This window comes from Sorghum bicolor, chromosome 3, assembly GCF_000003195.3.
Source record: "Sorghum bicolor cultivar BTx623 chromosome 3, Sorghum_bicolor_NCBIv3, whole genome shotgun sequence".
NCBI classification, from domain to species: Eukaryota; Viridiplantae; Streptophyta; class Magnoliopsida; order Poales; family Poaceae; genus Sorghum; species Sorghum bicolor.
In genome coordinates, this window is record NC_012872.2 from 4,666,842 (window position 1) to 4,679,974 (window position 13,133).

The 13,133-nt window shown below is 43.6% G+C and overlaps 3 protein-coding genes across 3 annotated transcripts; 1 reads left to right on the plus strand and 2 right to left on the minus strand.

Moving 5' to 3' along the window:
• Positions 59-1,616, minus strand: LOC8056552 (uncharacterized protein C167.05). The gene is made up of 5 exons (XM_002457224.2): positions 1,442-1,616; positions 1,202-1,305; positions 975-1,093; positions 761-835; positions 59-116 (listed from the first exon to the last, which is right to left on the minus strand). The coding sequence occupies exons 1-5, from the start codon at positions 1,614-1,616 to the stop codon at positions 59-61; spliced, it is 531 nt and encodes a 176-aa protein (XP_002457269.2).
• LOC110433562 lies at positions 455-5,855 on the minus strand. The gene is made up of 9 exons (XM_021455946.1): positions 5,506-5,855; positions 5,153-5,236; positions 4,404-4,624; positions 4,165-4,212; positions 1,805-2,842; positions 1,442-1,673; positions 1,202-1,305; positions 975-1,093; positions 455-835 (listed from the first exon to the last, which is right to left on the minus strand). Exons 1-5 carry the CDS (start codon positions 5,768-5,770, stop codon positions 2,690-2,692), a joined length of 771 nt encoding a protein of 256 aa, XP_021311621.1. The 5' UTR covers positions 5,771-5,855; the 3' UTR covers positions 455-835; positions 975-1,093; positions 1,202-1,305; positions 1,442-1,673; positions 1,805-2,689.
• On the plus strand, positions 6,019-8,640 carry LOC8056553 (glutamic acid-rich protein). Its single transcript, XM_021455947.1, has 8 exons — positions 6,019-6,291; positions 6,434-6,566; positions 7,208-7,327; positions 7,423-7,476; positions 7,622-7,668; positions 7,918-8,016; positions 8,141-8,192; positions 8,307-8,640. The coding sequence occupies exons 1-8, from the start codon at positions 6,196-6,198 to the stop codon at positions 8,324-8,326; spliced, it is 621 nt and encodes a 206-aa protein (XP_021311622.1). The 5' UTR covers positions 6,019-6,195; the 3' UTR covers positions 8,327-8,640.

The window sequence follows — 13,133 nt, forward strand, 5'->3', positions numbered from 1 at the left end:
CAACAATACTTCGTTTGAAAAAAAAAGAGTTCGTTCATTATATGACACTACCCATTAATCAGCAGATCATTCTGTCAAACTGCACTCTGAACTTCTGTGCTAGCCTGTTCGCTAGTCTGAAACCCATAATTTATCGTCAAAAAAAAAATATTTGTTAGCAGAAAAGGTACGGCTTATAATAAGTTTTTTGGCCCTGAAAAACAGACTCTTGACTTTTGTGCTATATATTTGTCTGTGAAAAACAAACTCTTGACTGCTGTAGTGCACTAGTGCTCCAAGTTTTGTGCAAACATTCAGTTTTGTCCAATAGAAAGGAACACCCGTGAGGTAGTCATCTATTTGAGCCCCAAGGATCGTGTCAGTCCGATCAGACAGCGGGCGGTTGAGCAACTGCACACGATTTGCAAATCCTCCAATCGCAAATTCAGCATCTCAAGCGAGTAGATTTTTTTTAAAAAAAAAAACTCAGAGCCGTATATTTCTTTAACTGATTTTACAAGCAAAATTATTCGAAGATTACATCAGGCCTAGGACATATCTTCAGATGACAGTGCCAAGTCATGTTCTGTCCAGTCCTAGCTGAGTGAATTTCAAGCACAAGATTCCGTATCTTCAGATTTTATTATTTTCTATGTAGCAAGATCCACCTGATCAGTGCATGTCAAGTACACTTATTTAATCTGGCTACCACACATATACGTATTGTTCTTTTGGAGTGAAGCTTGTAAACAGCAGTGTTCATCGGGCTGACTGCCCCTACATGTGCTCCTTCACAACCGTCACAGGGCATGCCGCGTAGTTCACAATATAGGTGCTCACGCTCCCCATCAGAGCCCTGCGTTCAGGCAACAACAACAGCTGTTGGTAAGGAGAGAGATACCACGCTAGGGCAAAGGTTAAACTTGAACACAATCTTGAGTGCAGGGAGGTTCAAGATCATAAAGTTCAGAAATTACAAACTTTGCATGTTTTACCTCTTGAGCGTGCTTAGTCCTCTGCTCCCGATAACCATGCAGCTAAGGGAAACCAGGTCAACTGCTTCATAGAGCTTCTTTGCCGGGTCACCGTAGAATATCTTTGCAAAGACTTCAATCTGCGGTTATGTAGTTTCAAAAGCTAAGCAATCAGCTCACGCCAATAGTAACTCCCAGAAAGAATTGAGTACTGAAAAGCGGTGAATTGAACGAGCCAAAACCCATACCCCTCTTTGATTTGCCACTTGAGTGAGGATCTCAATTGTCTCCTTGTCCGGTGATACACCATATGTCCTGGTGACATCTGAGAACTCGGCCAGAGGGATGAGTGCTACAACACAAAAGAATGTACAGCTAGGATAAACTCATACTGCCAACGGCAACAGGTAAATATTCAAGTCCTGACTTTGTGAGCCACATCAAATCAACTTGAAACGAAGCAGAGAAGAAGAGGCATCAGTACTCACGGGAACCACTCTGCTCCCAGAGATGAACAGCGCCCTGCTCATTCTGATAGGAATTGTTCACATGGATTAGTATGAGCTTATCACCGTTCCTGGCAAGGTTTGTTGATGCCCATCGCAGAGCTGCTTTGCTGCATGACGAGAAGTCCACTGCGACTCCAATGTTCCTCCCAGCCATTTCCCTCACAACTAATTAGGAGCAGCTAACAGCCTACAAATTTCCAAACCAGTATGCCTGACAATAAGGCAATGAAGTTTCAGATATGGTATTCACTGCTGCTGGCCAGGTCCTTATATAAACAGATAACTGCAACTTGGAAATACCAGACAAAACGAGAGAGACAGAGAGAGAAATACTGACGTTACCTTTCTTTACTTTTCCCAAAATTCCTTTCCCATTTCAAATGAATGATCTTTATGCCTTGGTTTCCTTTACGCGATTCCTTATCATCACTTTAGCTGCCTAGAAAACATGTTAGAATGCTGACTTCCGTGAATGAATGAAACTGAAAACAGTGAGCAAAGTAAAGATTCACGATGCAAAGCAACAAAGTGACAACGAGAATGTTATTCCAGTTTTTCCATACAATTATCACTGCAATTACAGATTCTAGCAAATCGATTCACTGAAGAAATATCACCTGCAAGGAGAGTACCGGAGTAGTGATCAATAGTGTAACTCTGATGTAATACTGATCATGATTCATGACCAAAAGAGGAAGCATCTCAAAAGCCATTTAAAAAGGAATAAACTATAATGAGTTGCAGCCAATTCTGATGAAATGAGAGCTAAGGACTACAATTGATTATTATTTCAATAATTCTGTTTCAAGTGACTGATTAATAGCAACACGCTAGTAGCAGGAAGAAAACTAACGGATGGCACCATGCCTTGTTCATTATAATCACGTCCTTGTTTACAGAAGCTAAACTTAGAGAAGCAACATTTGGGACATACACCAATGTGCTAGATGACAAGAAATAGGTGTTCCAAGTAGAACTGCATTGCGCAATAAGAAATAGTACCAGTCACCATCACCAGGTTCCATACTTGATGCTTCCATTATATTCTTGCACAATACTTTCGCAAAATCATTGGACATCACCAGTTTTTTTTTTTAAAAAAAAACAATACAGGTCACCTACTGAAAAGTCAATTCTCTAAGTACCTACTGGTCATTTAGAAATGATTCAAAATATATGCTATTCAGCACCAGATGGTTAACTTGCTCTTCAGAACTAAAATACATTCTACACTGGCTCTTTCCACTTGAATGACACACGGTACATCCACCAGCTCCCCAGCATTCCAATGAGATGTAGCACCCTCCCGTCTGCTAATTCAATGGTTCCAATTGAAAAAAACTTGTAATCTTCAGTATTAACATTTCTTGTACGCATGTACTGCAGAAAAATACAAAATGTTTAGTTCAAATAGCTAAGCACATAAAGGAGCATACTAAGACAGGAAAGAAAATAGAAATTTGAATATTGATGTAGATGTGTGTCACTCTATTGGTATAATAGATAATTGCTTCAATAAAATCCATATTTGCAATTATTAAGTCATAATTCAAACAAATATCCAATAAAATGGACTCGCTAAAATGTAAGCAGAACTCAACCAAATACTACCTCTAACTAATAAAAGATTTAACTTTGAATTCTCCTTTTTCAAGTGTGCTGCAGTGGAACGCATGGAAAGAACTGCAAGCATACCGTTCAATGGGGAAAAAAGGCACATGAGCCTTAGTCTAATGGTTTAACTACTGCGTCTGTGTTCGTTGATATATCATTTGCCACGGTGTAGTTGCACTAAAACATTATGTCAGCTTATCAAATCATCACTATATCGCTATACAGGAAAATGATCTCAAATCTCGGGGGAAATCATTCAACATCTCTAATCCTGAAGCAGCCGTGACAGTTCATGTTCAAGTGAAAAAAAGAAAGAAAAGAAAAGGTACACAGAGGTAGCATAAAGAATCTCCCAGACATTATAACTTTGTGATTCTTCATGAGAGACAGAGTTCTTGGAGCTTTTATACTTATGCCTAAAATACAGTAAGGAACTACCTTAAATACTTACAGAGGTGTGGCAAAAGGACCCAAAACTTTGTCCGGGGGGAAAAAAGAGCACCCAAAACACAAATTTTGATGAGAGTAAAACACTGAATGACTGAATCCCCAAAAGGCCCAAACTTTGTTTATACAAGTTTAGCATACCATTAATTGGGATACTAAGAAATAATATAAAACATTTGCCGTAAAAAAAAGAAATAATCTAAAACAGACCCAAAGCTGTCAGGACTCAGGAATGTGATCATTTTTAATCCTTTGTATAAGTTTTTTTTGCATACGTCAGAAGCTTGGAATCCTAGCGGTAGGATCGCCCCTCAAAACCATTTCTCTAAAGGTCATAGGATAGGAGCACATCCATACGGATCGTGACCTTGACAAACTGATATGGTGATTTTATTAATTGGTTTGAAACAAAAAAAAATGTCAGCCTTCTTTGATCCTTGGGGCTGATGGGACGTTTCAGGATTATGTGAACTGTAAAAAAGGGTTATGAGAGTGAAAGTTACTACCATATTGAAAGCATTTCAGAATCTGAATCAGATGATACTGACGTAGAACTACTGTAGATCCGATTTAAATTGCAAGCATCCACTACACCCCTAATAAGACCTAAAAGAGAAATAAAAAATATACACAAAACTCACCTCCTCCTTGGACACAGCATGGTTTTGACCCATCTCCCTATGTCGAAGCTGAAATAATTAATGGCATATTAGTTAGAAAGAAAAAAAAAAGACAGACTGCCCTCCTTTGAGTCAACTCTTGCATGGCATGATGAAATATGAAACATCATACCATGTTGAGAAACACAAAACAGTACTTGCATACATATTTACTCATATAAAAATATAAAATAATAAAATAATATACACATTTTACTAACCTCCTGAAGAAACAAATATATTGAATAGTGGCTAGGTCTCGAGCAGTAGATGAGAAGCAAAATATTTAGGGCAAGACCTAACGGGCTGTGCAACCCAGAAATAATCAGAAAAATCAATCCAACTGGCAGCTGAAGTTTCCTGACCAAAGGCCAAAATGAAGGCCCACGCTCGGTTTTCAAAGATCCCGTGGTTGGTCCAGCTATGGCTTTTGATGGTTGCTCTGCGAAACCAAATTAGAAAAATAAACACCATTCATTAGGGACAACCAGAAAAAAAAACTAAAATCAATATTCAACAGAAAAAAGGCTCTACAGGTGTGAATGGAAACTAGTTATAAGCAGGTAGCTAGGGATAAGTCTGTACAATAGAAATAAACCAGATTAGAGGACCAGTCAACATGAATAAACTGATTTTAAGAGTTAGTGCTTGAAGTCCTTGACTGATTAAACTGGACCAGTCCATAAGCCCAGTTATTTTCCCAAACATTGCAAAGTTTAAGCAACAAGTAGTCTTTGACTATGTTTAAGAAACCAGTTATTTTCCCAAATGTTGTGGATTTTGAATTTTGCATAACATTTAGGCGCTAGCACTTCGATCATGTGTTAGAAAAATGTTGTTGCTATGAGTCCATGAGCCTTTGTATGCCATTGACCACTCATTGGGACCATCTTATGTGTTTTCTGTGGGGTGGTGAAAAGAGAACCCGTACTTCAAATTATTTTCAACGTGTCTAGAGGGAGAATTTCACCTTTTGTGGCAGCAGTAACCTGTCCCTGATGAAGCGTCATCGCTAGCATGGTGCTTGTTCCAAATCCTTTTATCAGATTGAGACCTAATGGAAAATAAAGCACAAAATCAAAATCATTAAGAGTTAGCCCATGGAACTGACACTCTAGAAGTCTTGAAGGGTCTTGACAAAATAATACTACTGGAAAACAAGCATATACTGAATCGGTAAAGTAATTTGCTGAATGCACAAGTAAACCACATAATTTTCCGCCGATTCATGATCGATAATAAACGGCATACTACTAATGTCGAGTGAGTGAGACAAACATGGCGCACGATCGTAGGGGACTAGGGGTCACCTACTCCACTCACCTGACAACTGCGGCCGGAGACCAAGGGCTACTCTCGCGGTGAGCGAAGGCCCGAACTCGGCAGCGCGAGGCTGGAAAGCGGGGCTCGAACAGCGCGCGAGGAACTGGCGAATAGGGCTGGCGGCGACTGGTGCGCGGGAGGAGCAGGACGCAGCGGCGGCGGCGGCGGCGGAAAAGGCGCGCGTGGAGGCGGTGGGCGCGGTGGCGGAGCCCCGTCGCAGCGAGGCCGCGACGGCCTCCCTCGCCAGCCGCCGACACGCCATCATCGTGCGTGGCCTCTCTCCCGTAGCTTGTTGCCGTGTCTCGTCCTCTCGTGCGCGGAGCGGAAGGGGAAGTAGAGCGGCTTCGCTTCGGGGAGTCGGAACGGACGCGGAGGCGGAGGCCAAGAGGTTGTTGGGCCGCGTTGGGCTTAGCCGACTCCGTCTCGTTCTCGCTCGTCGAGAGAGAGAGATTAGGGCCCGGTGGACCGAACCGTCCTTAGTTAGTTCTCGGACTTTATGGGCCCATTTGTAGACTTGCCTCGGCCGCCGCCGCCGCCGGCCGTGTCGATTCATCTGCTGGCTGCGGCGAGTCCCTCGTATCTCACCGCCGACGCCGACGCCGACGCCGTCGCCGTCCTCTCCCCTATCGCCTCGCGCGCTCCCCGCCGCCCCTTCGGCCTCCATCTGCTGCCTCGCGGCGTTGCCTCCCGATGGCGTTCCGAGGCCGTGGAAGAGGGGGCCGCGGGAGAGGTGGGGGCTTCGGGTACGACCACCCGGCCAAGCACACGCCGCACGAGGACTTCCCGGTCAGTCTCCGCTCCACAACCACCCCCCCCCCCCCCCCCACCACACACACACCCGCCCACCCTCCGCTCCGACCTTGCATTGTGTGGTGCGGTAGAAGTAGAACTGATGTGCTGCGTGCTTGCAAAATGAACACTTGAACAGGACATCACCCTGCCAGAGATGACGTGCGCCAAGGCGAGCAAAGAGGAGAAGGCGCTGATTGTGTCCACCTTGAAACTCGAGGAGTTCTGGAAGAGTTCTTGCTACTACCTGGAGGAGGATGCTCCCAAGAAAAGTACTGGGTCTGAACCTATCACGGTTTTTCTTTTTGTTCATTTTATTACTGATTCTTCGTAATGGTAATGCTCCTTATCTTGGGTTCTGCTGCTTGATTGCTCGGAAGTCAAGATTTGCTTTAAACCTGTTGGGTAGGCAGTCGACCCTGTAAATTTGGAGGCAGAAACTTAGTTTCTTTCAAGTAGTTGGTCCAGAAATTTGGAGGGAGCCTCAAATAAATTGATGAAGCTGTCAAACGTGGCTTATACCTATGTAGTAGACAACAACTCTCGAAAATTGGTCATAGATCAATCAATTCAGTCTTAGCCCTTAGTTGAAAGCACGCTATATTTTTTTGGTTCTATATATCCATTGTTCCAAACAATTCATCTGCTTTGCTAGTTTTGTTATTTATTGTACTAGCTGCCACTCTTTGGATATGTTATTGTAGAATAAGAAACTTGTAGAAACGATTTTGCAAACTCATAAAAGCATCTTTGTTCATTACTAGCATCTTTTACTTTGTTCTGTTAATTAATTTTTACTCTATCATCTTTAAGCATTCTTTTTTGTCGTACTTTTTTTTTTGAATCGGTGTTTTTCTAGCTTTATTGATAATTTGTTTTACCTTAATTATCTTATGATTTCATATGTTGTCAGAGAATGAAGACAAAGAGATTGAAAGATTTTCTGATAGGAAACGGAAGACAAGCAAACGTGAGGGTCTTAAGTTGTATCTCAAACTGACTCCTTCAAATTTCCCTGCTGAACTGGTGCAAGGTAGTCTTGACTCTTGAACTCATTTGTATGTCAGTGTAATTTATTGTCAGCTCTATGTTTTCAGCATAATTACCATGATATTTCGTTCCTTTTAGGATCTAGAAGAGGGCAAGCAAGCAACAAGAAACTCCGATGGGATAAGGATTCAGGTTTACTTCATGAAGTTATCTGATTTTCACAACTCTATTCCCTGTTGGGTAGCACGAAGAACTGAAGAGAACACTTGCTAGTGCTAGATGTTACTTAGCTATACTTCATCTCATTTTACTTGGATTGTGCTTTTGTGTTTGACAGATGAGCAGGCATTTGAAGTATTTGAGAAGCTTGAACAAAAGCACAAGGCAAGAGCCTCACCTTGTGTTTGTATTTTGAAATTCTAGTTTAGGCTTGTATATAAGGTTAACTCGGTGAGCATGCTTGAATTTAGCTCGTATTATTGCTGGTTTGGAGTTTGAGCTATGTTTCTCATCACCATACTATCGAGCTTGTGCCAAAATGTTAACATGAGAAGCATGCGCCTTTATTTTTGTACTATTTTTGTAGGCTACCTGCTACCATCTTCTACCATATTAACTTCTCTTTGGTTGTAGGATGGAAGCAAGGTGGAGAAGGAAGGTGAGGATGAGGATGAGCAGGAAGAGGAAGAAGTACAAGAGGAGGAGGAAAATTCAGACGATGACTATAATCAAGTACTTACCACTGAACTGAATTTTGTTTGCACGGGTTTCTGTGATGTAGGACAAGGGATCTGTTTTGTAGCTTAGGTAATTGTTATATGTATCTCACTCTGATGCCTCGACTTTTGCCCTGTAGAATATCGAGTTTGATGACGACGATGATGACTGGAACCAAGAGGAAGAAGCACGTAAGTTTCCATTTGAACTTCTATTCGTATGACTCTTTGAACCTTTTCTCTCTCAAAATCAAACTCCTGCTCATTTATATATATACTTACTAAAAAAACTGGTTTCTTTGGCAGAGGAAGACTTCTACGATTAAGTGTGGATGGGCAGATTTTACTCCCTTTTTTCCTCCCCTTTTCACTTGTAACTTCACCCAGCAAAATTATTAGAGAGCAATCTTTGTTCTGGTCTTCTTGTCACGATGGTCACGTGCTTTGTTGGAAACGAAGGAATGTAACAGCAGTGAAATAAGAATTTAGAGAGAGAGAGTTTAAGGAAGACTCTTAGAGACAGGCAGAGAGCATCTCCAACAGTTTGGTAAAACATATGACAAGTGAGATTTTCTTCTGTCTCCAACAATTTGCCAATTGGGCTTGATAAATTTAAATCAACTAATCTGCTGGATAACAAGTTGACAAATATGGGTGTGCGGTGCTGCTGGATGACAAGTTGTCAAAAGATGACAACCTATTTACCAAATTGTTGGAGTGGATATTTTCTAGTTTTGCCAAGTAAACAAAAAACAACAAGTTCATTTAGGAAACTGTTAGAGATGCTCAGTAAATGGGGTACTGTTCATTGTTGTTTACAGGATGGTTACACGTATTGCCCCCTCCTGATTTCTTGGTCAAGCACTCAAGCTCCATCTCTGCTTGGAATTTATTCCTATTTTTAATTTTCAAATGACTTCGGATAGTAACATGGTCGATACCAAAGTTGCCGTTCTCAATATGCCCTACAAATTTATAGTTGAAAAACTTTTTACCTGATGTTGTTTAGAGGCCCAAGTTATTCATTTTAAGCTCAATTTTCTTTGCCAAAAACTTAAATTTCAAAGTCTAATGGCTCTTGAAGATGCTATTGCTCAGATTTTGAGATAGTTTAAGAAAGGTTCTTGTAGATGCCATGGCTTGTATCACCACTGGTTCCATTTAGAACCTTGTCCGGATAAAGGCGTATGTGCAGTGTCGAATGTGCATTACTATGATCAAGGAGGTTTGGCCATCTCTCCGGATAGAGAGAAGAAAATAACAGATCAAGAGAGAAAAATGATTAGCGCTGTGGCCCTGGCCCACGTTGCTGCAAAAAAATAATTCAGATTTGCGGATTTGACCGTCGGTCACTTTTTACAGGAAGGACACGTTCTGAAGATGTGGGTGGCCGGTGGGGAGGGGCGGCTGACGCCTGACGGCGATGATGATGTCCCCCCCTTGATCCCACTGCGCCTCATGCTCTCAGTACCGACGTGGCTACGGTGTACACGGCCCCGGCTCCATCATAGCATGTACCGGTGTACGTGATACGTACGTACGTACATCCCTTTACTTTCCTAGGAAGACAATTATATGCAGCCATGAAACAAAGTGACTATTATGGTGGCAAAACAAAAGAGTGCAGAGGACCAGGGTACGTGGCCTGTACTGTGCCACGTACAGACGTAGTACAGCGAGCATACAGCAGCACTGCAGCAGTCAGTAGCCATGCGGTACATGGCGCCGTCGAATGATACCGGACATTGTCACCGGCGCTGACATGTGGCCGCGAGCTGGACTCCGCGTGGACTGCCACTGGAGCAGCTCGATCTGCTGACTTGGGACTGCCACGCATGACGCGGTACATGCATGCCACATCAACTCCTTCCACGTAGAAGAACCGTGGCAGCTGAGGCTAAATTTTTTTAAAAAATTTTCTGTCACACTTTAGACATATGTATGAAATATTAAATATATATTAAAAAATTAGTTATATAGTTTGTCTAGAATTTTTGTGAGTTTGATTCTAATTAGTACATAGTTAAATAATGATTACCTAATATAAATGAATTAAATTTCGTAAACTAAACAAGATCTGAGTTTGTCTGCCCTGAAAGCGAAAAGCGAAATGCGCCCCCTTCTTGTGCCATGTACAGTGCTCGGCCGCCGCATGCCATGGGGCGCTGTCTGGTCCTCCCCGGACCCGGAGGCCGGAGGAGCAGCTTCACCCGACCACCTGCTGCCTGCTCTACTTCGGCTGGTTTGCCATGGCCTCCGGCCTTCCATGCACCCTCCACTGCCCCAGCACGGTCGGGTAGCGCTCCAACCAGCGTCAGGACAACGGACGCGATTCCGCGAACTGCGACGCTGATAGTTTCCTACCCCCTCTCTCCGTCCGATCGGGTGACACGTTCCCCGGTCGGCGCCTCTCGCTCCCCTGTCCATCTCCGCGATATGGCTAGCTACGGCGATCTTGAGAGAGTTAGGAGCCGCAAGAACGGAACGGAGGTTGTTAGTGGTTGCTTGCCCTTGCCCACCGACAGTCACATTCAAGCGCCTAGCTGTATATACGTACATCTACTTGGTCCCCTGCATACGTACGTATATCATATGCATGGGTAGTGTATCTGAGTGTATGATACAGAGATAGAGACTGGTCAGTGTACTCAGTACTAGGATACCTCCCGACGAGGATGCGCACGCACGCTTGCAAGACTGTTTGAGGAGCCTCTGTCCGGACACTGTAGCGACCTTCACTGTGCTTCTTTCTCGCTTCTGTTTTCTCCTGCCTCTGGGCAGCCATGTAGTATGGACAGTGGAGAGCTGCACTGCACCGCAGAACCTGGAGCCGCTCGCTCTCACGCATTCACCTTTCGTGGTACAGTAATAATATTCAGCCCCATTGAGGCCTTGTTTAGTTCACCTGGAAAACCAAAAACTTTTCAAAATTTCCCGTTATATCGGATTTTACGGCACATACATGTAGCATTAAATATAGATGAAAACAAAAACTAATTGCACAGTTTTGCATGTAAATTGCGAGACAAATCTTTTAAGCCTAGTTACTCCATGATTAGACAATATTTGTCAAATAAAAACGAAAATGCTATAATGTCAAAATCCAAAAACTTAAACGTGGCCTCAAACACAAACACAGGTAGCCGTACTGGACTGTGATAAGATACACCGGTTTAACTCCCAGATCTCACACAGGCCGTCGTGGACCAACAAATGCAGTCGCTGTGGCTGTGCTACGCTCGATTCATCACCACGCCATGTCTAAATCGCCTGTCAACTGGATCATTCCTTTGTTTTTTTTTTGGAGCAAAGAGGGAGGTTTATTAACTACTAGATGGGAATTTGCCGCCATGGTTAATTGAATCTGAACTTTACCGCCATGGAAGTGCAGAGAATTCAGCTGCAGCGGCGTCCCAGAGCCCTGTTAACCACCAGTCTGTGCAGAGAATATTACACACTTCGTATTCAGCCCCATCACAGGCCAAGAGTTTTGTTTAGCAGTGGTATTATATTCCTGCTCCCATCTTCGCAGCAGAGGGAGAATGTGCCTGCATGTGCTGCCTGCTAGTTGCCTCTCCACTTTGGTACACTACACCCAGCCGTGCTATGCGCCTATGTATCCACCACACCCACCTTCCTCTCATCTGATCTGGCAGCCTCTTCACTGACAACCCTCAATTATGCAAATGTTTGCACCCGCAGTCAAACATACTCTGATAGACTGATACTGTACTCCACAAAGGGAGAATAAATTAAACAAAAAAGCGAAGCTAAAAGATGAACGAAAGGATCAGTTGGCAGTCCTACTACCGAGTCACCAACGATTACTACTACTAGTAGTAATCACTAATCAGTCAAGTTAGATTTAAACCTGGGTAGATGGCAAGCAGGCGAGGGGACACGCATGCCATCCCTCCATCAGAAAAGGCGAGAGCAAAGCATGCCGATACGCCATCAAAGTGCCCTCCCTGCTGGTACATCCATCCATTTGAGGCCTGAAAAGCAGTGTAGTCACTCTTAAAAGAACATGGAATGGATGGAGGACAGTAGGATGGCACTGGAGCCGAAACAATCGATCGATCGATTCCCCAAGGTTGGTGCGCCTCCGCCTCCGCCTCCGCCTCCGCAATGCAATACACCGCGGCCGCGCTGCAAACGCAATGCAAGCATAGCATCAGAAGCAGCAAGTAGAGAGAACTAGCCCCACAGCTGGCAGAAGCGACCACCATGGGTCCTCCCGTCCTCCTCCTCCCACTGATGACTGAGATATCTTTTACTCTTTCGCCCACACCCTGTGGCCTATGGCCCGGCCGTGTGCAGTGCAAAAGGCACCACACCGGTGGCCCTCACAGTCTTGCGGCTGTGGCCTCACTCAGTGTGGCCCTCAAGCAGACCGCCTTTATGAACGAAAGCAATGCACTACTGCAGTGGCTTGTGTGTTTGGTAGGTGCAAGAGAGATGCCAAAAGATTAGGATGCTTGCTGGCCTTGTTTAGTTCTTAAAAAAATTTATAAAAAATTTCAAATTCTCAGTCACATCCAATCTTGCGATGCATGCATGAAACATTAAATATAGATAAAAATCTAGAGTTTTTTTGTTAAATTCATAATCAGACAATATTTTGCAGTGACCATTTTGCAAAGTTTTTTCATAATCAGACAATATTTGTTAAATTCAAACGAGAGTGTTACAGTGACCATTTTGCAAAGTTTTTTTTGGAACGGAACAAGGCCCCAATAGCAAGTTTAGCAAGCAGCATCATGAATGGGGGAGAGTACTACTGAAGAATTCAAGGCAAGCTTAATTGACGACTGCCTATGGCGCTTTGCTCTCCACACACTCGCTGGTTGCAGTGGACCTGACCCTGCTGCCTGCTTCACTGCCTTTCTCTCTTTGCATTGCAGTTTTCAGATGCAGTGATCGAGTTGAGATCCGTTCATTCAAGGAGGATCATCATATCAGAAAATGTAGGCCATGGTACTGCAGATCGATCGATCTCTTTCTAGGTTGTGTTGTGAGAGTGAGACATGGGAGTTATGATCCTTGGGGAGGCACAGTGCAGGAACTTTGAGCAGGCCGGACAGCCCAGCCAGCCAGGGAGTGAAGCAACAGGACAGGACCAGGGAAGGACTG